Genomic DNA, 27,903 nt, shown 5'->3' with positions numbered 1-27,903 from the left:
TGTATTACATTGAGCTGATGATGATGTAATACATTGGAACTCGGTCGTAAAATTAAAAAAAAATTATCACGTGGAAAAGAGCTTCGATCAGTTTTTCAATATGTCTATATTTTATCGAAATAATATTGATGAGAAAACTATTCGTGGTGTTGAAAATTCGTTATGGGGAAAGAAAAGCGCAGCATTTAACCAGAAAACGATGTTAGATAGAATGAATGTTTGAGAAATATGATTGAAAAATATAACCTATCTGCCACAAGCAAAAAATTGCCTGTGATATGTAAATAATTGATCCATTTTTTAACGTAGTTTTATTACCTAAAAGCGATGTGCTAATCAATCAACGGCATCGTTCTACTCTTAATATATTAATAAAACGTGTTTTTCAGCGTTTGTGTAATGCACTGATTATTTCCATTTCAAGTTTTAATGAACCAGGTCATAGTACTGTGTACTGAATAGCGCTTGCTGATGTGTGCTATACATAGAGGAACTGGGTCCCTGAGAGGCGAATTTAAACGCTGTCTCACTCTGCACTTCCCTTTCATGGTGTACACAGCTTGGCAATCTGGTTGTAAAGAAATCAAGTGGCAGGAAATGCCTTAGAATTGTACGCTAGTTAGCACATACCCATTCGCATAGTGAATATGAAAATTAAAAAGTAAATATAATTTGTATTAAATTGTAATCTATTGAATGCTGCAAAAATCTTGTGAGTTCTATCGTTTAAACGTCTGTTCGGAAATATGCGAGCCTTTGATCAGGAATGTTAGTCAAAAAGCATCAACACAAATGATATAATAATTCAACATAACGCATGATGGGTAGTATTTTTGAATTTAAGGGAATTAATAAAAAAGAATGGCCTTCTTACCTTTGTGAAAAAGTGAAGCAGGGCGTGCACAACTCCTCCTGTTCCTCCGCAGCCTCTGATGTGAAGTAAAATGTCGTACACAGCACACAGTGGGATCACAGTCACGCCCTGCTCTTTAGTGAACACAGAGAGGGTCGCGAAAAACACGCTAGCACCCAACCAAAACCACTTTTTACCCCACAGCGCCGGACTTCCACCGGCCGCGACACAAGGCCCCTCCCACTCACGCTCCGAAGATCCGCGAGCATCCTCCACGAAGTGTCCCCCAGCCGCCGCCGTCGCCTTAGCCTCCCTGCCGACAACGGCGCAGTTGTTGCCGCTTCCGACCGCGACGCCGTTCCTGGTCACGACGCCATTTGACCTCGGGAAGACGCCGCCGTTGACCGCATTGGAATACTTCACGGGGTCGACGCCGCCGCCAGCCGAAGGCCTGGCCACCACGTGCGACTTCTCCGGCACTTCGCTGCTCACCAAGTCTAGCGCGTCCCGCAGCTTTACGTGCGTCGCATAGCAGAGGAAGGAGAGCAGGAAGAACACAGCCGAGCCTAAATCCGCCCGGCCCACCAGCCCAGCCACCGCCTCCGAGTGGACCGGGTGCGTGGCGAACAGGAGCCCGGCCACAGCCACCGGGAACCAGGGCGGCGCCCGGTCCCGGTCTCTCCTCGCTGCCGGAGGTGGCGACTGGGCGTGCTGGTGGGTGACCCTTGACGAGGAGAACCTCCCTGTGGGGGAAGGGGGAGAGGGTAGCGGCCGCAGGCATGAGAGTATCTTCCTCAGGAGGCGGGACGCGCAGCCCAGGATTGTGGGCGCGGCCCCGTCGCAACAACTACACTGGGACGAGCATGAGGACGACGAGGAGGAGGATGAGGAGGAGGAGGAGGAAGAGGAGGAGCCTAGCGAGGAATAAGCAGATGAGGAGGAAGATGAGGGGGGGAAGTAGGACCTGGCCGGCGATGAGTGGGGCTCCGACGTCGAAGAAGGCAGAACGTTCCTAAACCTAGAGAAGATGGATGGTTTTGCGGGAGGCGATGAAAGGTGTGACCTCCTCGAGGCGGAGGAGATGGAAAAGAGGACCCTGCAGGTCCTCACGAACAATGCCGTGGCCAGGGCGTGGAGGATGACGTTGGCTAAGTGGTAGGGTCCGGGTTTGAACCCGGAGATGGCGTGGTTTAAGCGAAACGAAAGGACGGCTATGGGTCTGTATGATTTGTGGGACCCACTATGCGTCAACGGCGTACCCCAGAAGTCATTGTAGAGGAGCTGAGAGAGAGGCGTAGTGGAGAGGACGTCCCGATTCGTCAGGATGGCACGGCTGAAATGAGAACAATAAAAAAAAACTGTTACGATGGGAAAATAATTTTTTTTAACAAAGAAATCCAAATGTCATATTTTTACAATTCATACTTAGATCTAAAACCTAGAATTTAGAAAAACATGAGCGAACAATAGTCCTTTGTCGAAATTAACGCCATGGTTGAAATAATCGCACACGACACAGGTATATGACTCTGGTACAATAGAATTCGTTTGCTAAATAAACTATATCCTGAATAATTCGGTTCTATACGGCCATTCCAAAGCATGATCCCATGCGTGAGAAAAATTGTCGAAGTCCATTTGCGACAATCTGATACTTAACAAACATGGATTCTTCTTAAACGAATCTCCTTCAACTCCTACTTACACTTCATAGGGAAATGTTTTACCCCTCTGTGGAACTGTGGAAAAGAGGACAGCAGAACATAGAGTGGAGGATTGTGTATTCTATGAGACAGAGCGAAAACTCTTATGGAACAGTATGGAAGAGAAGCTAACAAGCATTAGGGAAATGATTACATTCTGCCTAAAGAACAACAATAACCTGCTCGGAAAATTTGCAATAAGAAAACCGGAAAATAGTGAACCACAACAAGTGAACTAACTGGAAAATATTTTGTGTAAAATTTAGCAATGTATTCTCCTACTTGTCTATTGAGTGATATTTTTTTTCTTGAATTGTTTATCATTACTTTAACTCCTAACATATATAAGCACCTGTAGATGTTAAAATTTTAGAACTTTCCTTACGTCTGATTATTTTTGTCTTTTTGTCTGTTTTGTTATGTCTGTTGTTTCTTTATGTCTGATTATTGTTTGTAAAAAGGGGAACTAAGATTCAAAGGAATCCCCATCTAACTGTGAAGGAAAATAAAAGTGGACCCAGGAAACCATTGGTCAAATGGGTCCAAAAATCAAAAATTAACTACACGAATCTCCAGTAAATAGACGAAATGAAGGGGAGAATAGAGGGCCCAAGTTTCATCCATACCACCCGACTGCGCATGTGCCTATGAAATGCCTTCCCCTTGAGGCGCAGCAGCTTTCTTAAGAAAATGCTCAGCCGAACCAATAACATTCCGCTGGCGATATGACGCCCAGCTTACAAGCACCCGTCAAACCTTCCCTCTTGTGCACTCATTTCCCCTTCGATGCGTCATTGGAAATGTTATTGGGAAAGGACTTTACGCATGCGCACATATCCTGGGTGGATAGAATTACCTTTGTTTGGGCCACTTTCAAATAGTCAGTTATCCTAATTCCTCGAGGGTAAAACATTTTAAAGAACGTTGCCATGGAACCCAACTCCTAAAACATTTAACAAGGAATTCCACTGCTTCCGAACTCTGAAGTCGACTTCATCACATTCAATATTTATATACGGTTGAAGGCTACTGCTATTGCGTTTTGGAACCTTTTAACTTTCACTCATTCATACTTGGGCATCTCGTTCCCTCCTCTACCGCAAAGTGCTCTCGTTGTCCGATGATGATCAATGCCTCCTCCAATTTCTACCGCAGAGTGGCTGGAAGGAGAAGAAATCAAAGTGGAGACTCAAGAGGGAAGCAGACCAAGTGAAGTAGGAAAGATTTAAGAGGGAGGGGAGGAAGCGAAATGCTGAGTTAAATGGGAAAGGGAGAGAGGGGCTCCAGACGAGTGAAGGAGCATGTCTCCATGCCCACTCCTGGCTGCCTGCTGAGACCCCTCACACCAGGTGGCTTGAGAGATCGGAGATAGGGGGCGCAGGAAGGCTTTTCCCGAGTGTGTGTGTGTAGAGGGAGGAGGGAGTGAGGCTGGGAGAAGAGAAATGGAAGGGGATTGAAACTTCTGCGCTTGAGGAAAAGGCATATTTTTCCTTGATTCGAGGATTGTGGGGAAAATAGAGGGATAAAGGGATGAAGATAAGTTACACGGAGAGGGAAAAAGAAGAGCTGCTATACGAGGTGTGGAGTAAATCAAGGTTACGGCAGAAATTAAGAATCAAAGCGGGGGTGGGAAACGAAATTTGGAGCCGGTTGAATTGTATTCATTGCAGAATATATAGAACTGGACACTGATGACAGCTGTATACATTCCAATCTATCTATTCTACTCTCATATTAAAGAAGGGCAAATCTAGTTTTGGTGCAGCTGAGGACAGTTAGTTTCGAAATTTTATTTTCCCGCCCACCTTGAAGTCTTGCAACCGAATTAATTAACCAACACAATAGCTTAATTTCGTGCGTTAAGATATGATTTCGTTACAAAGTGGAGGAGCTTAGGAACCTTCCAAAAGAACATATTGTAAAAGTTTTTACTCTCCATGTCTCAGAATCACTGAACATTTTCCGATACCATCATCCAGAATTCAAGAGGAGACGCACCTGTTCATTTGTTACAGGATAAAATGTACAGGAGCCTGTATCAAAAACGAGGAATGAATAGCTCGAGCATTGAATAGGAAAGAAAGAGAAATGACTGGGAGAAACACCCAGTCGAAGAGTGGGGAATTTTAAAAATTCAAATATTGCAGTCGGCCGCTTCTTTATAAGCTAATGCCTATAGTACTCAAGACACAGAAACTATGCATAATTTGGAAAAATAAAATGAAATAAACATCGTGTTGCCTTTAAATCGTTTTAGCAACCACATTAATTATTTAAATCATAAATAATGACCGATATATGCGTATAAGCTCCCTCAAAAATTCAATTACACAATTTATTCATGCTGATGGTTCTCTCCTATATCAAATAAAAGCACCTTCCCTGGTTTGAATAACCCTACACTCTCCTTTGGTTCAAATAGTATTTTTCCTGATTTATCTATGATTTTCCCTAGTTATTTTAAGACGGTCCCTTAATATTTCTATAGATTGCACCCATTTCATCCTTTCTGTGTAAACTTTCTATACCCTCGCATTGTCTTCGACCGCGCTTCTTTTGCCATATATTTTTCGCACCTCAGTTTATCATTGATCTCTTTATAATTTCTTCTACAAACATTGATGTCTACATATATTCTTCCAATTCCCTCTCTCTACCATATTTCTAATGGTATCGTATGTAATCCATAGTTTCTTTGTCCTTTCCCTGTCAACTATTCTATAGTTTCTTTAGCAGCTTTCAATATCCCTTTTTTGGGTGTTCCCATTGTTCCTCTTTAGCACCCAGCTTCCTCTTCTCACTCATTATTTCCTTCATATTCAGCTAATACTCCTTCTTTTTCGAACCGAGTAATGCTTCTACATTCCATTTCCTAACCCGTCTTCCTCGTATCTTTTTGAATCGGACGCTGCACCTTATAATTACTAAATTGTTAACCGAGTTCGCATCCACTCCAGGAGACTGAGGGCATTGACCGAGCTGATCCGTAATCTATGACTGCCCATAAATGCATTTTACAAATAAATACGTATTCTACCAGTTAAGAAAAGTTTATAATCAGAAAATCCATAGAACCGTACGACGATACCTCTTCATTTTAATATTTACAACAAAACGCAACCTGACATACAACGGTACAACAAGTCTTTATTCAATACCGTAAACATCCTTCCTCCTATCATTTCGCCCAATATCTGTATCCAATTCCTATTCCTTCCTCACTTGTCTTACATTCTCTTCTCTACCTTTCAGTATTCAAATTGGCCTCGCTAATCAGAAGGCTGTCAATACATCCTTCCACCTGCTTTAGATTTACACTAAAAATCTCCTCTCTTCTTCCATCATACTTCCCTAGCATTTCCTCATCTGTTTTATTCTATGCATATATCACCTTTTCCATCCTTCTCCAAATCTCAAAATCCTCAAAGACCATGTTTCCGTGCCATACAAAACCACTCTGCACGCCCCATATCCAAAGTAATCCATTGATATCCAAAAATTAATTAACATACAAATTCTTGGAACTACCACATCCTCTGAATTGCAAGTATAAATGGGTTTTATTTGAAAAAAAAAGAACTCACGGTTTCCGGAAAAAATATTAAATTATAATGAGCATTTTAACAGAAAAACCAAAGTTACCCCAGATAATAAAATTAGAATTTTTTAAGAATATAAAGTGAATAAAATCATTTAGGGTGATTTGATCTATCGTCTTGAATAACTATTCGATTTCAAGACTAATATGTGCAGACCATTTCACATTAATACACTCCGAAATAAGAAATTACCTCATGTAATTAACAAAATCTAAATTCATGTTTTCTCCTAATTAGGTACTTGCTTTAATCCTAGCCTTTAAAAGGGCTTGAAATAACATGAAGTTAAAAAAATTAATGATTTGATGGTAAATTACTCCTTAGGTGTACACTATAAAATAATGATTGGAAGAGTGGCTTCTATCTCATTTATTCCCTGTTTGGTGATTTAAATTTCTTGTTTAATATTAATAAGGTTTTAGATACCTAGAGTGGCGTTAAAAAAACTAAGTGGAACACATTCGAAGATCTCTCCGGACCTACATTTTGGGTGGTGGTCCTATCATCAAGGTATAAACCCAGGAGAGGAGGAAATCCGTAGAGAGATATCAGGCGTGCGTAATGAACCGCGAAATCGGGAGTGAAAGAGGAGAAGATGGGCGGAAGAGGTCAAAGGGAATCGAGATGCGGGAAGAAGAGGGGCACAGGTTGTCCCCGGGGAGGTGAATGGGAGGCAATAAACGCAACTGAGGAAAGAAGATAGGTAGGGGGAGGAGCGGGTGATGTGCATAGGAGACACCCGTGGACGTCCCAGGCAGCAGGTTAAACGTCGAACCAAGGGGGCGATGAGTTCCACGTAGCGAAGCGTGAAATCAGACCATCTGCGCACAGCTGAAGTTAGAATGTAGATATAGAGTTTAGACGGAGTAGCTTTCTCGCAAAGCACCGTCGAGGGAAGTACCACCGCGAGGGACATTACATGCACACTCGTACCAACGAAATAAGGTGACGGCAGTGCTAACTATTAGTGCAGACGGGTTAACTTCGTCACTTTCATTTCAAATATCCAAAAGTAATAAAATGCGAAAATCAAATTACTAGTGCACTTGAAGGGTTAACGTTTTTGTTGGTAATTTTCTTGGAACGGTTTTCATAAATATATTCAGAATCACCTTTTTATTTGGAATATTGTGCTAGAACGTTCGTTGCTGATTTTTTCTTCATCAAAAGTCTACTTATTTGCATGAAAAAGAGGATAACTCGAATGAAAAGACGCATGCCTAAGTAAATCTATCAATAAAGAATGTTTACAGGGAAATATAAAACGGGCTGTTACTTTGGATATGAAATATTTCATATGATGACGTCTTAGCCCATTTTATTTAATTTCATGAAATAATCATGGATTACTATGAAGAATGATGCAAAAATAATTCCATGTTAAAAAAATGTATAACTCTAAGTGGATTGATGATTGGTGTGCATTATTAACTACTTTTCGTAAATTACGGCAACTTTGGAATACAAATACTTCATCGGAAAAATCCAAACTTCTTCATAGTGAAAGGTTGTCTTTAAGTTTTATATTCCTATAATATTCTAAATACTTTTAAATAATTATTTTGAAGGACAATAAACCACATTGAGTACCACTAAAAGAAATTGGAGAAAGCTGCATTAGCAAATTTGCATAAATTCGAATTTGATCATTTCGACAACCGATCACACCATTTGTTTCATTATGAAAATAATAATCTTTTAGGAAATGAAAACTAGTAGCTCAAAAGACGTTTACACTGAAAATAAAGCGAAAATTAACATATCTCGCTGATTTTAAAGTTTATATTAACGAAATTCACTTCTTTTAGAGAAAGATCTTTCTAAGTGTATTCTCCGTTCATGAATTTTCGGTAATCCGAAGTGCGCCAAAGACTTACCAATTCAATTTCCTAAATAGGATCGTTTAAAAATTCGCGCAAGTACTTCTATTCGGCTCGTAGCACGCGAGAACCATATTCCTACAACGATATTTGGTCTGAGGTCGGTATTAGGCGGTTGACAAAGCTTCAGAGCTAAACTTTGGGAGGGATGTGAACTCAGACCACCCCATGAAAGGTTGACTTAGTTCAGAACGATATTCCAAATACGGTCCTGCTCACTGAGAAAGGAACCTAGAAGATACCCGGTTATGAGGGTGAGGGGAGGAGGAGATAAAGATGATTCAAGCATCCAACTACCATCCATTAGGGTACATTGATGGAGAGATGCAAAGATTAACATAGTTCGAGGCGGATGGCGATTGATACGAAAGTGGCGTTAATAACAATGAGTGAAGAAATGACATGGAGTCAGTGAGGAGGAGGTAGGAGGCGAGAAGACGAGGGAGTAGGAAAGAGTGGAGGGCAAGGAGGTAGCAAGGCGAACGGTGAGCGGTACAGGAGGAAAATTTGATATAGAGGAATGGGAGGGCAAAGGGTTTTGCGTACGGGGGAGAATGGGAAATCAGGGTCGTCGGGGGTTTTGGGAGGATGGGATCTCGCAGTGATGGTGATGACGATGATCAAGAAACCCCTCAAGGCACTTTGGAGGCCTTCTCTCGGCAGGGCTGCTCTCGGGGAAAGTACAAGAGAGGGCGGTGAAGAAGAGAGGTGACAGATTTATTGAGGGTGGAGCGGGCGATAAGGAGAGCATGTAGAGCGAGGGACTCGTGTGGAGGAAGGGGCTAAGGAAGGAGGAAGAGAAGCCGGAATAAAAGAAAAGAGAAAAGAAGATAATGGAATATAAAGGGAAACGGCTTTATTAAAGCTGAATGGAGATAAAACGCATCACACTCTCAGCCTTTACCGACAAACGGAAACATAGTATTTGTAATGACGGCTTTTCGCAAATAAAATGTTAAAGTTGTCAGAAAACCTTAACTTATTGTTAATGCGGGATTCGTGGGCGACTTAAACAAATATATTGAAACGAGCAAGAGAGTCCACGCGTGTGAAATTGTCCCCGCATTCTTTTTTCCTCACTATTCTACTGACTTAAAGAGTAAAGTATTCGTACACTAAAGTAAAGGAGTAGGACCCATAATGCGTAAATGAACCCTTATTTATTCTAGTCTAAGGATTTAAGTGGAGCATATTCTTTAATTCCACATAAAACTCTGCATAAATTTTGAACACAATCAGGACTCATATGAAATGTAATGGTAACCAAAGTATTAACAAAATGTCTAGCGTCTTATTAATATTTGCATTTGTGCGCGTAATATTCATATTAACCTCTAAATGCAAAAATATCAATTGAAACATTTTAATTTGACGTAAATTAAAATCGGCTTGTCGATACTTCAATAATGATGTTTATTTTCTGATATAAATAACTAAGTGTGGGTGTATACATATATATGTATATATATACATAATGTGAGTGATCTTTTTATGTGCTTTTATATTGTTTGTTGTTGTCCAATTTATTATTCGGAACTTCCGTGTTACGTCGACGAAATCATCTATAAATATATATATATATATATATTTATTTATTTATTTATTTATATATATATTATATAATATTTATATATATATATATATATATATATATATATATATATATATATATATATATATTTATTCCTTTAGCAAATATAACAAGAAATGCAAAAATTTAAAAGTGCAAAAACAATTTGCTTTGACCGGGACTCAACCCCGGGATCCATCGGATTCCCGTAATTCTTTGATTTCGTAATAGCCCAAGCTTTCTTGGTTATGCTTTTCCCTCACAAAATCTTTCTCACCATATCTTATCCCACTCCACAGATAAAAAAAGCACTTGAATCCTAACCATTAATTTATTGCTCCAACCTCTGTTAATTCGACATCCACACCCTCTTTCCTCGACTTTCCTTCTTGGTCCAATCCTCTCTCTTCTCACCAAAGGATTTCTTTCTCATTGTCCCAGCCACTCATCTCCCTCCCCGAGCGCAACCTTACGCATGGGGAGTTCCGTAAGTCAATTCAATGTTTTGAATATCATGACGGCTAACGACCCAGAAAATTGGTGTTTTCGAAAGGGAAACTCTAGGTATAATTAATTCCGTGTGAAACGAAGTTTTTAATTGAATTAAAAGTGCTATTAACGCCTATTACGGGTATCTGTTGATTTGAGAGGGAGAATTTAAAGCCGATATAACGTACACGCAGGGAAGGAAGAACTGTGATTGAGAACGGGGAATAAAAATGATTTTATCAAATTTTGAAGCACATTGTATAATAAAGAAAATCATTTGTGCACCTACCAAGACTACTTTCCACTTATAAAAAAAAATGGAATGCAAAAATATTTTTCATGTATTGTAACATGCAATCACGAACATTTTGAGCATCCGCTCTTTGATAATATGATGGTTGAACCCCGGAAATAATAATAATGTATCTGGATAACGTTCAAAAATGGAGAAATATATCAACACTCAAACAAAGGAAACATAAGTTTGTGTCTGGAGGATTTAATATGGGTAGATAATTCTCGAGATACAACCGAAGTGTCACAGAAGAGGCCGTGAGACTTGAATGACGATGTGGGATGAAATTCCGAGATGATAAACACGCTTTGGGATGAAGTAAAAGAGAAGGGACTTTTAATGACGGCGAATCGAGCGGTGAGAATGTTACATTCATATCGATGCTCGATGCAATGGGAAATGGAATGGGAGAGAATGAGAAAGAAACACGCCAAAACGTGAGGAAGAGTAGGAAAAGGGTGCTGAATAAATTCAAAGATATGGGAAGAAGATAGGAGAGGTGGCGATGGTTTTAGAGATATCGCGGCATTGGGTCGGGAGTAAAATGGGGGCGGGGTTGTGGGAATATGGCGTGGATGGAGACCATCCCCTCGGCAGTGGAAAACGAAAACTCTAGAAACCCCCAGTCCCAAACCTCTTTCCGGATACCCCGTGCCAAACCCCTACCACCACCAACCTCCTTAATCCTCTTCCGTCCGCCCACCCGCTCAACCCTCTAAACAGCCCCATACACACACACACATACGTGCACCCGCACACACGTACACATAGACCCATCAGATAGGGGAAGAAAGAGCAAGTCGGCCGGTAAAGGGCTCTTCGGGTTGGATGGTTCAAAAAGGTGTCCGGGAAGGGGGACGGTAAGGGGTATCACAAACGTGCTGGCGGGGAAGGGTTGGGGGAGGGGGGTGAGGAAAAACGGGGTAAATGGGATAGCGAAGGTTATGCGGGGTAGTGAATGGGGTGGTGAAAAAGGATTTAGCACCGGGAGATGACGGAGGGAAGGGAGAACGAAGAGATAGAGAAGAGGCTATAATATTCGCGGAAAGGATAGGACAAGGGAGAGGTGGGACGATAAGGAGGAAATTGCGAGACGGAGAGGAAATGGTAGCAAATGTGACGTTGAGCTTGGATGGTGGAAGGAGATGGGGAAGGTGGGGGAGGAGGGTGTGGGGTGGGATCGTCGAAGTTTGGTCAAAAAGGAGGGTTCGCTGTTACCTACAGGAATATTAAAAATATATGACCCCATAAAATTCTATTGAAAAAAAGCCTTTCGCAACAATTTTGAAACCATCTTTTAATCCATTCATTGTATTACTACCAACTCAATCTTAAATATTCATTTAGTGGAATATACTCAAATAATTGGAAAGAAAACTCATCGGCGAAGGGAAATTACGAATCACACACGATTAGATAGTGGTCCATAAACTCAAACCAGGTATAAAAAGTTTATGATGTAAGTTTTCTTTAACCTGAATTATATTTGTATCATTAAAAATTGCAAATTAGAAAGTATATCGATAAAATATCAAACATTTTCTGTTTGATGGAGCAAAAAAAACCAAACTATTTCTGTCTGGCTGAAGAAGCAAAAAAAACATATTGTGTTCTTGTTGATTAATGCTATCCCTATTCTTATAACTGATGACCTATCAGAGAAATAATTTTCGATATATGTTAATACTCTTGTGAAGAGACATTGAGGATTTATATGGTGGTGCGTTTGTCATCACTATTCAGGACAAGTAATAATGACCGGCAACGACCCGAATTTTGCAGATTCACGGCAGACGATGAAATTGAAACCGGAGGATGAGTGCAAAGCAGGAGTTCCGAGATTTAGGGGAGTGGCACGTTGGAAAGATGAAGAGTGGGAGGGGTCGCATTGATGAAATGGAAGATGAGGAGGAAGTTCCTTGGGAGGCCGACTGATGAAATCGGCTGAGTGGAGAAGGAGGGTTTTAAGACCACGCTGCTTATCTTTCATAAGTACGCCAGAGACGTATAAACACGAGGCGCATAAATTGAATGGATGGGCGTGAATTATGACACCGGGTTAACTGGCGAGAATTGTGCTGCTGAATGGCCTAATCTTACACTGGGTCTTTTATCCGCGAGCACTCTCTTGCTACCAAATTAGAGACGCTTTGGCTGCTTCATAACATACTTCTGGGCATGTACAAAATAACCATTTCGATAATTAACAAGGATAAGGTATACTGTAGGAACAGTGTCTAAAAGTGAGATTTCCGGCCGAAATATTAGTTTTATTTGGTGAGCTTCTTGTTGAGAAAATATCAAACGGGTATGCACGCATTTATGTACACTCGTAATTTAAAATTTTGTGCCTGTAGAGAAAGTATTGACCAATTGTGACCAAACATTTTTGCAGGATTGCCACATTAAAAAGCAATAAATTCGAGTTAAAAAGTTTGAATGTTAGCCCTCATTCATTAAAACTCCTCTTTCATCGACAGACCGAACGGCTGTGAAAATGGATCAATTTTCGTCGAGAGAAAATACAGACCGTGGAATTGAATAAAGCGTGATGGAATATTTTGAAAGGTTACTGTTGACATAAAAGTTATTACGTTGAATTCAATTAAAATTATTTACTCTTACGCTGTCCGTTCTGATGAAAATGATTTGTGTTTATAACAGCCGGAAAAAAATAAATTGCCGTCTCTTGCCCTTGTATTATCTGATAACTAAAAACAAAAATATCCATAATTACAATTGTAATCGAAAGTTTATCAACAAATTTAGAGAGACATTTCCGTTTATAATTAGTGTCTGCTGCAAAAATAAAAAAGATAAAAGGGAATGGATGGCAGAATGATCTTATTATTAAAATGAATTCCAGTGGGCGAAATAAGGCTGAATGCCAAGTTTTGGAATCGTGTGAGATTTCATGCGATTACATATCCCATATCTGTAAGGACGGTAAGCGAAATTGAAGACTGTGAAATTTTAGGAAAAAATAGATAAGCCAATATAAGTCCATTAATACGTAGATCAGAAACATGATAAAATTAGAGTTGCGTAAAATGTAGGCATATTAAAATTGGAACATTTCATATAAATTTCGTTGTGATGATTAACACAATACCCAACCATAGCAGTAACCCGAAAGTTGGTTATAGACGCAAACTTCGAGCTAACAGCCGTTTTATGGAATTCACACACTCGGGGAAGAGGGAACAATTCCTTTCACTCTGCCGCCTGTGGTTTCTCGCATGATCTGATTTCAGGAAAATACCATAACTTGAACTGTAGACGGGATAGCCCTCGGGTGTATCTACGTATCACCTGGGATTCAAAATCCGGAGGAAATGGGCAGAAAATTTTAGCCAATAAAATCCTAATGAATCCTTTGCTGTGGCGTCTTTGATTTTTTTCCGCTAAAATTGAAATTTTGTTGATATTTAGTGTCAGTTACATTATACAATCATAGTTAACTTAAATTCGGTGAAATTTAATGAAACAATAAAGACAATGATACCAAATATGATTATAATTCTTCATAAAGCAATGCTGAATAAGCACATTACAATTGCTTAATTCATGTAAAAACCAGAAAATTAAATAAGTCATATAGTTTCCTTGTTCTGAAACTTTATTTTCTTTCACGTGATGAATGCCTAGAAAATTTTAAATATTAGAAATTTACAAAATTGTAGGTGCACATTGTAATTTATAATGCCTCTGCGTATCATATTCTAGTAAATTTCGCATTTTCAATCAGCATTAAATTTGCTTAGATATCTTGATTTAAAAAACCAACATTTTAACTTAAGTCTAATTACAATTCCTACTACAGCTGAATTCTCGCAAAAGGAATTAAAAAATACAATTGATTTTCATTGTTAGTAAATTACTAAAAATTTCATCCCAATTACATATTGCTCTAAAATTCCTTTCAACGGGTATATACGAAATATCCAATTAAAAAGATCCCAAATTAGATTGTGGCAGTGGGGAGTGAGGATAAGGTAAAGGTAAAAAATGGCGTCACGAAAAATTGCGTCACGAAATGCAATAAACCGTTACGGTTCCCTATGTTCAACCTACCCACCCTTGGCCAGTCTTCAATTTTAACCGCGTTTATGGAGATATATACATAAACACAAATAATCATACGCATACCGATTCCAAAGTTAACTTTCGCCCGTGATAGTGTTGCGTCTAGGAGGATTCCTATACTTAATTTCTTAGATAAGACAAGCATCTTCCCTAGGCCGAAAACATACTTGTATGCAGGCACAAAAAAATAAGGAATTAGGATATACTTATATAGAATAGGATATACATTTAAGAACGTAAATAAAGAAAAGAAATAAGAGGTTTCTATCGGAAAAGAAAGAAATACTTAGTTGTTCCACATATATTTTATTAACACGACCTAGGTTTCGACTTACAAAGTCATCATCAGGTAAAGAACAGAAGACACAGGGCTTTATATAGTGGATAGAGAGCTGGAGAGGGGAGGTGTTTTCCGGAAGGACACTTGTACGGATCATATCATTCATTCTACGTCAAGACATCATTTCCCACAAAAATTAGCGGCCTTCAACTCTATGGTCCACCGTCTGACTAGCATCCCTCTATCGCCACAAAATACACAAAACGAACTTAAAATCATTAAAACAATAACTGAAAACAACGGTTTCTGCTCCCAATTAGTCGATAACTTGTATCGGAGAAAACTAGAGATAATAGCCGTCAAATCAATATTCGGATCCATCCCCAAGGAAGACGGTTCGAAGTGGAGAAGAATTCTCTTTCTGGGGAATATTTCCCGTAAAGTCACCAGATCCCTTGCAGGAAACAATATTAAACCTGCCTTCTATAATAGAGCCAACTTAGGGAACCTTTTATCAAACTGCAACGACAAAATTCCCGCAATGGAAAGGAGTGGAGTTTATCAATTGTGTTGTGAGTGCTCTGCCTTCTACATTGGGCAAACCGGGAGAAAATTCAGTGATCGTGTCAAGGAACATTACGCTTGTTTTAAAAACGGAAATATGTCATCCAATTTTGCCCAGCACCTTTTAGAAAACAACCACTCCAGTGATTTTGTCCCCAAAATTCTGCATGTAGAGAAAAAAGGCTTAAGATTAGATGCCTTGGAACGGTTGGAAATTTCGAAGAATAGTCACCTTAAGGGTATTCTAGTTAATGACCTAACTTATTCCTCCCGTTCCCCCCTCCTGGACCTCCCTCTGTTCCACAGCCCCTCTCCCCCCCTGAAGCAGTACCCAACCGTAATCTCCCACCCCGACGCCATACACAACCGTCTTCTCCCCCTCCCCCCAAACTTACACACCATTTCCCTTTCTCTTTCCCCTCATCCCTCTTCTCAAACACCTCCCCTCTCCAGCTCTCTATCCACTATATAAAGCCCTGTGTCTTCTGTTCTTTACCTGATGATGACTTTGTAAGTCGAAACCTAGGTCGTGTTAATAAAATATATGTGGAACAACTAAGTATTTCTTTCTTTTCCGATATGAATCGCTTCCACAAAGTGACGCCTCAGACAATTTTATTCATTCAAGAGGTTTCTAAACAGGAAATAGTTCTTTAGCTTATATTTCTACATCTACATCTACATAATACCCCGCAAGCCGCCGCAAGGGCGTGTGGCGGGGGGTGTTAGGTCACCAACCGTAAAAACGAAAAATACCACATGCAAAAAACAACACGGAAAATTACACCCCAGCAGCGCACACACTCATGCAAAACTCCCTCCATCCAATACTCATGCAAACACATACACCGCAAAACAACAAAAAACTGCACCCCAGGATACAGCACGAAAGCCATCCTAAAACACGCAAGCCAGGACACAACAAGCAAGAATGTGAAACATCACTACCACATGAAAATGCACCACAAAACACTCAACCCCCCAAAGAGACAGTAAAAGGAAGGGAATTCGACCCAACGTTGCAGGTAGCAGGAATTTCCCCCCGCCGGGAGGGAAGAGGGACTGAAAGGGAAACTTAAAAACAGATGAACAGAACACGAATGATATCATGCGGAAAGAATGGGTTATTATAACAAAACACATAAGGTTAGTGGAGGAGCATGCATTTAAGTAGAACTAATTATTTTTTAGACACTGAGGGTGGCAAGTGGAATTTTTACTATCTATAATCCTACAGTTGCTATCCCGTATTGTCCGTGGGAAGAAGGAGTCCTTGAGTCGGCTAGTCCTGGCATCTATTTCCCGAATTTTATATGCATGATCCAAGCGACCAATGTATGTAGGAGTACGAATAATCTGCGAGACCTCGGTGCTGAAACATGCGGATCTGAATTTATTTAATAATTTCAGTCTTGCATTGAATCGTCTCTCTTCTAATGATTCCCACCCCAAATCCATGAGCATTCCGGTAACGCTTTGCGTTTTATCGTAGGAATTTTTTACAAAACGGGCTGCCCGGCGTTGAACCTTCTCAATTTCCCGAATGAGACCTTTTTCACTCGGGTCCCACACGCTGCATGCGTATTCTAAATGAGGCCTTACAAGAGCGTGGTAACAGCGTTCCTTGACCTTTGAGTCACTTTTGCCGACAATGCGTCTAATGAATCCCAATTTTTTATTTGCTTGACCGCAGACTTTACGTATGTGAGTCCCCCAAGTTAAGTCTTTAGTGAATGTGACACCTAGGTATTTTACCGTATCAACTACTGCTAGGTCACCTCCAGCTAATTTGTAAGCAAATCCCGTTGATCTTTTAAAGAAATTTACCACTGAACATTTATTATAATTTAGAGTCAATCCCCAGTTAGAACACCATTTAGTAATGCAATCTAAATCCTGCGCTAGAATAAAACGATCCTCATCCCCAGATATCTCCCGATAGATCACCGTGTCATCCGCAAACATCCTAATGTTACTTTTCACTTCGCGGTTCAAATCGTTAACAAAAATCAAGAAAAGTAACGGCCCGATCACACTTCCCTGAGGTACCCCCGACGTGACTCGAACGCTGTCGGAACTAGCGCCATCAAGGACTACCCTCTGTTCCCGCTCTGAAAGAAAATCTTTAACCCAACTTATAGCGCCCTTGTTTATACCCGCGACCTTTAATTTATGAATGAGTTTACCATGTGGGACCTTATCAAATGCCTTTTGAAAATCTAAGAAGATGGCATCCACTTGCCTACCTCTCTCACCAGATACAAGTAAATCATGTGTAAATAATCCTAATTGGGTTTCGCAGGAGCGGGTTTTCCTGAATCCGTGTTGATTGTCACTTAAAAAGTTAATGTTGTCAAGGTGTCTCATTATTGAACTGACAATTATGTGCTCTAATATTTTACAACAGATAGAAGTGAGAGATATAGGTCTGTAATTACTGGGATCCTCCCTGTCACCACTTTTAAAAATAGGCGTTATTTGCGCGGTTTTCCAAATCTTAGGTACTTTGCACTCTGTGAGGGATTTGTTAAATATAAATTCAAGGTACGGGGCAATGTTTGGAGCTAAATGTTTTATCACCCTAGCTGGTATATTTTCGGGACCCGGGGATTTGTTGGGTTTAATCTCATTAAGTAATTTTAGAATTCCTTGTTGGTCCACTGTTATTTTTTCCATGGGTGGAGTATGTATTGTTTCTTGGAGATATGCGGTGGCAACATCATTCGAGAAAACGCTTTGGAAGAATGAATTTAAGATGTTAGCTTTAACCTCGCTGTCTGTATGAATTACATTGCTACAATCCCTTAAGCAAGCCACGGTTTGTTTACTCCCATTTACTTCCCTAACATATGACCAGAAAGCTTTGGGGTCAGTGTCCAAGTGCTCGCAAAGTACTTTGCGTTTAAATTCCAGTAAGGCGCTACGTAATTGTTTTTTGGTTTCAATTTTAGAGGATCTATATGTGTCCCATAATTGTGTATTCTCAGGAGATGATGTGTTCACGCCTGCCCTCTTTACCCTAGAGTGTAGCATTCTCTGCTTTCGAAGGGCTTTTCTAACGTCTTTATTGTACCACCTGGGGTCGCGATTTGCTTTAACGTTTTTTATAGGTATGAAATCTACGATTCCTTTTTGCATGATATTGACAAATTCTGTCCAAGTTTCTTCCACGTTGGCATGACTTAAGCGGGTTTTGAACTCGGGTAGTGAAGAGTTTAATTGATTGGCAAAAGATTCAAAGTCTGCTTTATGGTAATTATAAATTTTTCTTTTTGGTTTAACAATCTTTTTTATTGCTATGTCCAAATGGATATTAATTGCTTTATGGTCACTCAAGCCCTCATCAGTTGATACACTAATAATACGTTCCGGCGTGTTTGTAAGAAATAGATCCAATATGTTTTTTCCACGGGTGGGCATGCGTACTGCTTGATGGAGGGAGTTTCTTTGAACCAATTTTATCATGGAATTGCAAGATTCGCGATCGCGGGTCCCAGATTTAACGATATTGCTGTCCCAATCTATACCAGGGAGGTTAAAGTCGCCACCAATTATGTTTATGCTGTTATTATATTTACGTGTAAACTTGTGAATTTGATCGTTGAGGGTGTGAAGTGTTTTCAAATCTGAGTCTGGAGGTCTGTAGAAAGAGCATAAATTTATGTTGGGTTGATTGGTCCGTAGTAAGGTGCACCAAACACTTTCTATGTTATTATTTTCAAATGAAACTTGCCTGCTTTCAAAATGACTTTTAACTGCCACGAAAACCCCTCCTCCGGGTCTTGTATCTCTATCGTGTCGGTAAACTTTGAAATCTATTGGGAAAATTTCTTGGTCATTAATATCATTGCACAGCCAACTCTCTGTGCCTAATACTATATCAGCGGAATGAGTTTGGATTATGTGTTCTAGATCCGCTGATTTGTTCTTGAGGCTTCTGCAATTTATAACAAGTATAGTTAAATTATTTTGATGTTGAATAACGTCCTTATTAGTGTCTGACTGTAATTTAGGACGCCTTTGTGGGGAAGTGCGTGTCACATGTCTTTCTAAATCATTGCCAGTGTTGTCAATGACTTTTATATTTTTATTAATAATATTATACGCGCTATCCCCAGATGTTATTGACCCACTAAGTGACCTGCTCTCTATCCTAAAAAAGGCCTACAGTGGTCGAGTATCCTATCCGCTACCTTACTCGCCGCTTCCGCCGTGTAATGGACCCCAGATCGGTTAAGGGGAGTCCTGCAAGATCGGAGGGTTGGTCTGAGGTCGACGAAGGAGGCTCCTATGTCCGAGCAGAATCTCGATAGTCTCTGGTTTATGCCTTCCACTCGGCTCCAAACCAGAGACCCGCGATCCTCCCTCGGAACGATGCTGCAGACCGTTAGTCCCAGCCGAACCCCCTCGACGCCCTGGACGCGCTTCACCTCGGAGCTCAGTTCCCTAAGGGAACGGAGGACCTCCTCGGATCCACGGTCCGTGACGTCGTTGGTGCCCACATGGGCCACGACCTGCAGCCTAGAGCACTTCGTGCCTTTGACCGCCGCCTCGATCGCCTTCGTCACCTGAGGGACTCCTCCGCCTGGTATACACCAGGCGGTCACCCGTTGATCGGCGCCTACGCGGCGCGCCCTCTCCCTCAATGGGACCATTACACGACGGACATTCGAGCTACCTATTACTACAATTCCCTCCCTTCCCGTTCCCTGACGTCTTACCCTAGGCAGTGCCCTCGGAGTAGGGGTAGGGGCTGCAGGTACGGTGGTGCTGTCATCCGACAACACCTGGTACCTGTTGGAGACGGGGATGGTATCTGCCTCCGCAGAGTCCAATCCACGCCGCAGCGTTACCTTCCCCTTGCCCCGAGAGACAACCCTCCAATCGTCTGACCTACGGACGTGAGACACTCCCTCGTTGGGAGATGGGACACGGGGTAGGTCTCTAATCGCCCAGCCACGTGTAGCATTCGGACGAATCCGTGCACCCATATGGGCGTGGCGGGTTTTCGTATTCCCACCCCGAGCACCATCTCTCCTGAGGGGAGTCCTCCGGCCAGCGATCACCGATCGAAGCTCCCGCACCATTCTCTCCAGCATGACAATACGGGCCCTTAAAGCCGCGCATTCGCCAGTGCCTTCGAGCATGGCAACAGGGGACCTAGATGAAGCCATCCTAATTAAACTACTGAGTTCCCAATAAAAGCTAACCTGTATACACTATGCTAAAATTTCTAAGAGGGGTTAGTTAAATTTAGCTCAATCAATAAGTTACGCTTTGTAAGTAAGTAAAGAAAGGAAAGAAAAAAGATGGTAAAGAAAATAAAACACTCACCGATAACCAATTAGATTCGACGGACAAAAACCACCGCAAGCCACTAAGAGTACCCACAAGGAATACCACCAAACTATTAAAAACTAATAACAAACAGCACAAAAACTAAATAAACTAACTATTTCACAAAATTAAAGCTAACACTAAACTACACTTCACTAGGGAAGAACAAACACAGAAGTAACAGCAGGCACGCAGGTAGTCTCAGGTAGGGTCGAACCGGTTCTAGGGAGCGAGCTCGAGCACGTCTGTTCTCGGCAGAAGCCAGGCAGTGAAGGAACCAATAACCCTTTCCAATGCCCTTCCCACAGACATAATTCTTGATAATGAACAAAACGGGTTCAGAAGAGGCGATAACATGTATTTCCGTCGACATTTTTCATGAAAACAATTCTTATCTCCTATATGGAGAAAGTATAAAAGGTCGAGACGATCACCTGAGGTCATAAGGTGCTGAATGCTAATCATCTCATCTGCTCGTGTCAAAAATATAAAATTTCGTCCTGTTTAGGTCAATGATTTTTTATTTATCCTTCCCAGACAGAGATTTTGGTCGGAAAATGGTCAAGATATAATTTTGAATTTGAATTCTGACGTTGAATATTTCATTAAAAACAAACTTAGGACTGTAGTACCTACGGAGAATCTAAAAAACGTTAGTAAAAATAACTACATCGATGAAATTGAATCGTAAATTCGAGTTACGTCAATTCTATGACTCACAACATTGTACCAAAATTGCCACAGAACTCTGTGTTACAAATGCTATTATTTCACTTTTAATGATAGCCTGGGGAAAAATTGGAAAAATACAAAGAAATATTCACCCATTAGGAAATGAAATATTAAATATGGCCTCAGAAATTTAAGTGGCATCAGAAATCTAGATTTTAAGTATTCCATCTACAACGACGAATTAAATAAACAATATTTGGTTTATAAATTTTTTTTATTAATATTGAGTAGTATAATTGGTTATGTAACCCATGATGGCCAATTCAAAGTTATCTTTGAAAAACTTACTAAATAATAGGTAAGGTGAAAGAACAGAGACCAGTAGTAATTGAATTTTGGTATTATCGTGTTGGATATTACAGTTATTCACATCAAAGCATTTGAAGCATAAAGACTGCTAATACTAGTTTAATATTATCAGAAAGAGAAGATTACATATTATAACTAACTTTACAAAATTGAACTTGTTGGTTTTCAAATTAGTATTTGAAAAACATTCCACACAGTATGCCTATAAAAGCTTTCAAAAATTATTTTTTAATTTAAATAACATTTTTTAAGGGCTTTTATATTTTATTGCTATTAGTGTGATTGAAAATAATCCTTTTCACGGAGTGGTCTCTGCGTTTCATTTAGTAGCGTAATGCTTAATTCATCGTTTGTGGACGGAAACTTAGGGCATTTAATGCGCTCAATTTTTAGTGACATACGTGATATGTATGTTCGCAACAAACTTTTTCATCTTAAAAATTTGTTCTTTGCAGTAAGTGTAACCGCAGAAGCACTTTGGATGTGAATCCAAACATTCATCACATTTAAGGCCAACAAGAATTCGGTATGATTGACTTGTGACGACAGAACGCGAAAAGTTTGGCCATAACGTCGTGTTTTTATTCCCTCCTTACTTCGTGTTCCATTTCTTCTCATATACCAACGTCTCTACGCTTTGACTTCGCTAATGCGTCTCTCACCATGACATGTAATGAATAGAAGGAACCCTCAGTCAAACGGATATTTTTAGAAATCGGAGGTTGTGTTTGAATAATACTGGACTCAACGCTGACTTGAAATTCATGTTCTGTAAATTTCATGAGAATTTATGTGAAACAGAAGTATTTGATAAAATATATTTAATAACACCAACTACAAGGATTAAATCTTGATTTTTGAAGTTTTCTTACGTACATTTTTTCATTTCTTTAAAGTAGCCAATACAGGTTGTAGCCAACTCTTTTGAATCTTCATAAGTTTTTCTCTTAAAACTATACCAATTTTATTGATTTATTAAAAATAATTAATAAACGAAAATTTACGGTCTGGCTTGATCAATATACGAAGTGGGAGCAACAGAGCATAACTTAATAAAACGCTCATTGAAAACCGTGCGTCGATGACACGATCGACCATAAAAAAAACAGCGACCCTACATATATTTCCATATTAAATAGAAATATAGACGTAATTTTATCGGTTTAGAATTAGTATTCTAACTTAGTAACTGTAGTTTAACTGATAAACAATTCAGAGCAATATTGGAAATAAATAAAGAAAATTTTGATTCAGGTTCTTCGAAGCAAAAGCGGAAAATGATTAGCTTTCGAATTCTAATACTGCCCCGGAACGAGGGTAAATGGGTGGAAAATTACAATGATACGAGGCGAAACGAAATGGGCCGTTTCATAATGAGTCAGAGTCATTGATTTAAGCCGACCCACAGAATTTGATTACTTACCTCCCGACAACTTGGGAAAACTTATTATGCGCTATCAATGAGGTGTGTGCACATTAAAAATCTCTCCTAATGGGGTTCTCCCAAGGCATTTCGCTCATGTTTTCTTTGAAAGATATGCTTTTGTAGCTGAACGAATGTCTAGACAGGAATGACGTTGATAGCTGTTCTACATACGCACTAAATACGAAGTACAATTGAAAACTTTTCATGATTACAGGTATATGACTAAAAGATTTGATATCTCAGAGAGATACAATTAAACCCTATATTACTAAAGAAGGCGGACTTTTAAGAAGACAATTACTTTCTGAACCGAGATCGACATAAATAAACCTAGCCTTTCCATTGCTCTTTTTACTGTCCGAACAGATGTTTCACACAAGTTACAACTTACGGAGGAAATAGAGAAATTTGCACGCTTGGAATGAGCGGAGAAAAAATTGCAGTGAGTGAAAATCCGGTCCCTTCAGGGTTTGCAGCTAGGACATTAAGGACGAAAGGAAAATGCACAAACGTGCGAACGCTTACATAGCTAACCCATTCGCGTCAACTCTCCTCCCAAAAACGAGGTGCGAAACCAGCCAACAACGAGGCAGAGTGAGAAGACGAGAGTGGAGGAGGACCCAAGAGGTAACAGAGAGAGAGGGGTGAAGGTTGATGGGTAGGGGTAGAGACGGTTAAGTCGTGTGAGTCAAAGCGGATAGCCCGTGGAACGGCGTAATCAAGGGGAGGGAGGATTGTTCCTCAGCCGGAGAGCGAGCGAGAGAAAGAAGGAGGGCCAGTGGAAGCACTTGCTGCGATGGAGAGAAGAGAGGCGGTGGGGAAGAAGAGTTGAGCGGAGCTAGGGAACTGGAACAGGTGGCGCTTTCGCCGGCGTGGAGTGGAGTTGGTAACAGTTGGGGGGGCGGACGGGAAGCGGGGTTTGGTCGGGAGAGATGAGAGAGGGATAAGAAGCGGGAAGGTGAGGAGGGATAAGGAGGCGGCGAATGGGAGGGCGGGATGAGGGGAGGGGAAACGGAAAGGGCTCCGCTTTCGGGTCTTGCGCGGGAGTCGCGGCGTCGTTGGAGGCCGACCGGGGGTGGGTGGAGGGCCGGAAGGGAGTGAAGGGGGAAAGGCGAGGGGCCTGCGGGGAAGGCGCGCGCGGGAGATGACGGCGGCGGAGGATGGGTTAGAGGTAGGCGATGAAGAAAATTGAGTCCGAGGCGGGCTGGGGGCCTGATTCTTCAATTTTCCGCTCTTTTACCATTTCACTTATCGTGGGTGAGGCTGGGGGAGGGATGAAGAGAGGCTGGGATACGAGCGAGGGAGGGTGGAGGGAGTGGAGAGGTGGAGAGACGGGATTGAGACTCTGCCTCTCTTCCCCCCTCTCTCTCTCCCGGGTAGTGATCTCCGTAGATCTGAACGAGTCCACCTTTTTGCTGCTGCGTATCCTTCCCTCGGCCTTTTCTCTTTCTCTCTCAAAACTTATATCCAGCTCTCTTTCCGCCGTCTGGAAAACTTCTTTGCGCCATCCTTTAAAACTCTCTTTGTCTTGTTCCCGAGTAACTTTTCCTCCTCCCCAAAGGCATTTTAATCCCAACCCACTTACTCCATGCCCCCGTTCTCTCACGTTCGTTCGTCCGTTCTCCATATCAAGAGTTTGAGAATCTTTTCCAGTTTGTGTGTGCCAAAACTGTGGAGAATGGCACGTAGAGAAAATTTTGCCGAGCAAGCAACGTAGTTCATTTGTTTTCTAATCTGAAGGCGTAACACTGTACAAAGGGTTAAAAGAGACATTACAGTATTAAATAATGTATTCAACGAATTTCAAATTTGTCAACGTCAGCCCAAAGTTTTGTTTGCATTTACGTGCTTTACCTAAGAGTGAAACAAAGATTTGTAACCTAATATTAAATTCTCCATTGTACACAAAATTTAAGAAATTTAAACCAGTGGTCATTGTTATTTTTTCGGTTAATTCAATGAGCTATATCTATCCTTACAACAAAGTATTCCCCTATAACTCCTTGGACTTACTTAGCCTTCGAAAAGCCTATCACAATTTATGATATCTCAACATACCTGTATGTTAACCATCGTTAGCCTTTCGTTTTTTTCTGCATTCAGTGATCGTCTTTCTTACATGCTCCTTACTGAATTACATTATTAACTCTGAAATTTTAACCTTCCCTAAAATATTTTTCCATTGCTTCAATTCTTAAATTATCTTTCACGGTGAATTTTAATTTGTTGCCCCATAGATATGCTCAATTGAAATTTTTCTCATCGTTCATATTTAGTGAACTTTTGGCATAATATCTTCTTGCACAGAGCTATTTGGATAACTTTATTTTGCCTCTTAGATTATTTCGGCACTTATCGGCCTATGGCGATGTTTATCAATTATTCCACTATTGAAAATTCCTTTTATTGATTTAAGCCACCTATCCTATATGGGGGATCATCATTTTACAGGGTGTGGCAATGTAACTTCTTTTCCTCGTATTTCTAATTTTTTATAGTCAAGTTTTGAATATCTAACAGTTTTGCAAAATTCATATGAATCCCATTAAAAATCCTTCTACTCTTACCACTACGCATCATTGTTTCAACAAATGTATGTTAAAGTATTAAATAAACTATAAATACATATATTTTTCAAACTGGAAGTCAGTATGATTGGTGAGGGTATAGTTCACCCATTAATTAGCCCAATGGCGCGTGAATTTTACATGCCGTTGGGGTCAGTTTCTTTCCCATTACAGTCTATTGTTTCCCAGTAAGATCTGCCACCAAAAAAATCACACAACTGACGCTGAGGGTGGCCAGAGGTGTCCCCAGGAAAACAACCCGAGTCTTACGGTCAGTAGTCCAACGATTTACCCCTGGAATACCATATTCCCATACACATAGAAATATAGAAAAATATATATTATATGTGAAATTTATTAGCTAATGGCTATGTTAACTCAGTACTAAACCCGATGGCGTGTGAAATTAACACAGCAGGGTAAAGGGTCCAGATCCTTTCTATGTGCCGGTTATTCCCGCGCGTGATGCTATTGCAGTAATGAGATCACTAATCGAGAGTAATATACAATCAGGAAGTATTTTCCTGTTTCGTAGATTTCAAAATAGCGTCAATAGAGGAAACACTAATGAGTATATTACAGAAAATAGGAATAGATTGGAGGGTAAGGAGGCTGATCCGTAACCTTTACATGTATCAGACTGCTAAGGTGCGAGTTGGGAACGGGGAGTCCGGATGGGCAGTGTTAGGAAGAGGTGTAAGGCAGGGTTGCCCATTATTACCGTTGCTGTTCAGCCTGTATGCAGAGGAAATGATTAAAGAGGCATGGGAAGAACTGGAGGTAGGAATGAAAGTGGGCGGGGAATTCGTAAAATCAGTTAGGTTTGCTGATGACCAAGCTTTAGTTTGTCAGTCAGCCAAGGGTTGGAAGCATTGAGAGTGAATTGGAAATTCAGTGCGACAGGTATGGAATGAAAATCAATGTTAATAAAACAAAGGCTATGCGATTTTCTAAAATGTAAAAGGCTAAGCTAAACATTAAAATAGGTGGGCAAAAACTAGAGCAGGTAGAACAGTTTACGTATCTCGGAAGTGTTTTGGACCAACATGGTCAAAGTAGTAGGGACGTACGGAGAAGAATTGCGCTGGGCAAAGAGACTTTCACCAGGAGGAGGGAGTTGAAGACGGGGACGTTGAGCAAGGATATTAAGAAAAGACGCGTTGAAAAATTGGATATGGAGCGTAGCTATGTACGGCGCGGAAACGTGGTCATTGAAGCAGGAGGATAGACGTAGATTGGAAGCTTTTGAAATGTGGGTGTGGAGAAGAATGGAGGATTTAAAATGAACCGAGATGAACCCTTCCATTCTTCCATTTTTCGTATGCAATTAGGGGAAAACGAAAAATGGAAGAATGGAAGAAAAATGGAAGAAAAATATCAGCTAAAATAAACGAAGGAGTGAGACAAGGATGCAATCTCTCACCAGAATATTCAACATATATACCGAAGAGATATAATAAAAGAAACAAAAACATTGGGTGTCGAAGGAGTCAAGGTAAATGGAAAAGGAATTACCACACTCCAGTTTGCAGATAACATCGCAGTAGTTGCTGAAACGCGAGAAGATCTGCAAATATCTCTAAGTGCAATGGGTTAAGTACCAGGGGAATATAATGTGAACATCAACAAGAAGTAAACTAAAATCCTTGAGTGCGGAAGAGGCAAGCTGATTTCAGATTTCATAATTCGAGGGGTGAGTTTAGAGCAAGTGAAATCCTTCATCTACCTGGGCAGCAGCAGCATAATATGGAATGGAAGACGTTCGACCGACATCAAGCGAAGAATAGCCCAAGCTAATAACGCATTCATGAAGAGGAGGTTTTTACCATGTTCAAAGAATCTAAGGCTGGAAACAAGAAAGACATTCGTCAAGACTTTTGTGTGGAGCATGGCGCCTTATGGTTTCAAGACTTGGAACATTGGAAAAGTGGACTAGCGATGAAAAGGAGCCTTCTGAAACAAGGTGATGGAGGAGAATGCTGAAGGTCAAATAGATGGACAAAGTAAGGAGTGAGAAAGTATATAGAAGAGCAAAAGAGGACAGATCCGTAAGGAGAACTCAACGGCAAAGAAGAAATAGATGGGTTGGGCACACATTCAGGAACAATGCATTGATAAGGGATATAATAGATGTTAAAATAGAGGGGAAGATTTTGCAAGGAAGACCCAAAGGCGTGTAGAGTGAGAGTTAGGAATTGAGTATTTGGTGTGTT

At 40.6% G+C, this 27,903-nt stretch overlaps 1 protein-coding gene across 1 annotated transcript in view; it reads right to left on the bottom strand.

Moving 5' to 3' along the window:
* Positions 1–544: 544 nt before the first annotated feature.
* LOC139697942 (nuclear pore complex protein DDB_G0274915-like) overlaps positions 545–27,903 on the bottom strand; it is a 501,567-nt gene continuing 474,208 nt past the window's right edge. The window contains exons 3-4 of the mRNA XM_071596802.1: positions 875–2,186; positions 545–568 (exon numbers count right to left, since the gene is read on the bottom strand). Coding sequence (XP_071452903.1) covers positions 545–568; positions 875–2,186 — 1,336 coding nt within the window. The remainder of the gene's footprint in view (positions 569–874; positions 2,187–27,903) is intronic.

This window comes from Hetaerina americana, unplaced genomic scaffold, assembly GCF_022747635.1.
Source record: "Hetaerina americana unplaced genomic scaffold, ioHetAmer1.1.p SCAF_8, whole genome shotgun sequence".
NCBI lineage: Eukaryota > Metazoa > Arthropoda > Insecta > Odonata > Calopterygidae > Hetaerina > Hetaerina americana.
Note: the sequence above shows the minus strand (reverse complement) of the source record. Positions and strands in the feature narration are given on the sequence as shown.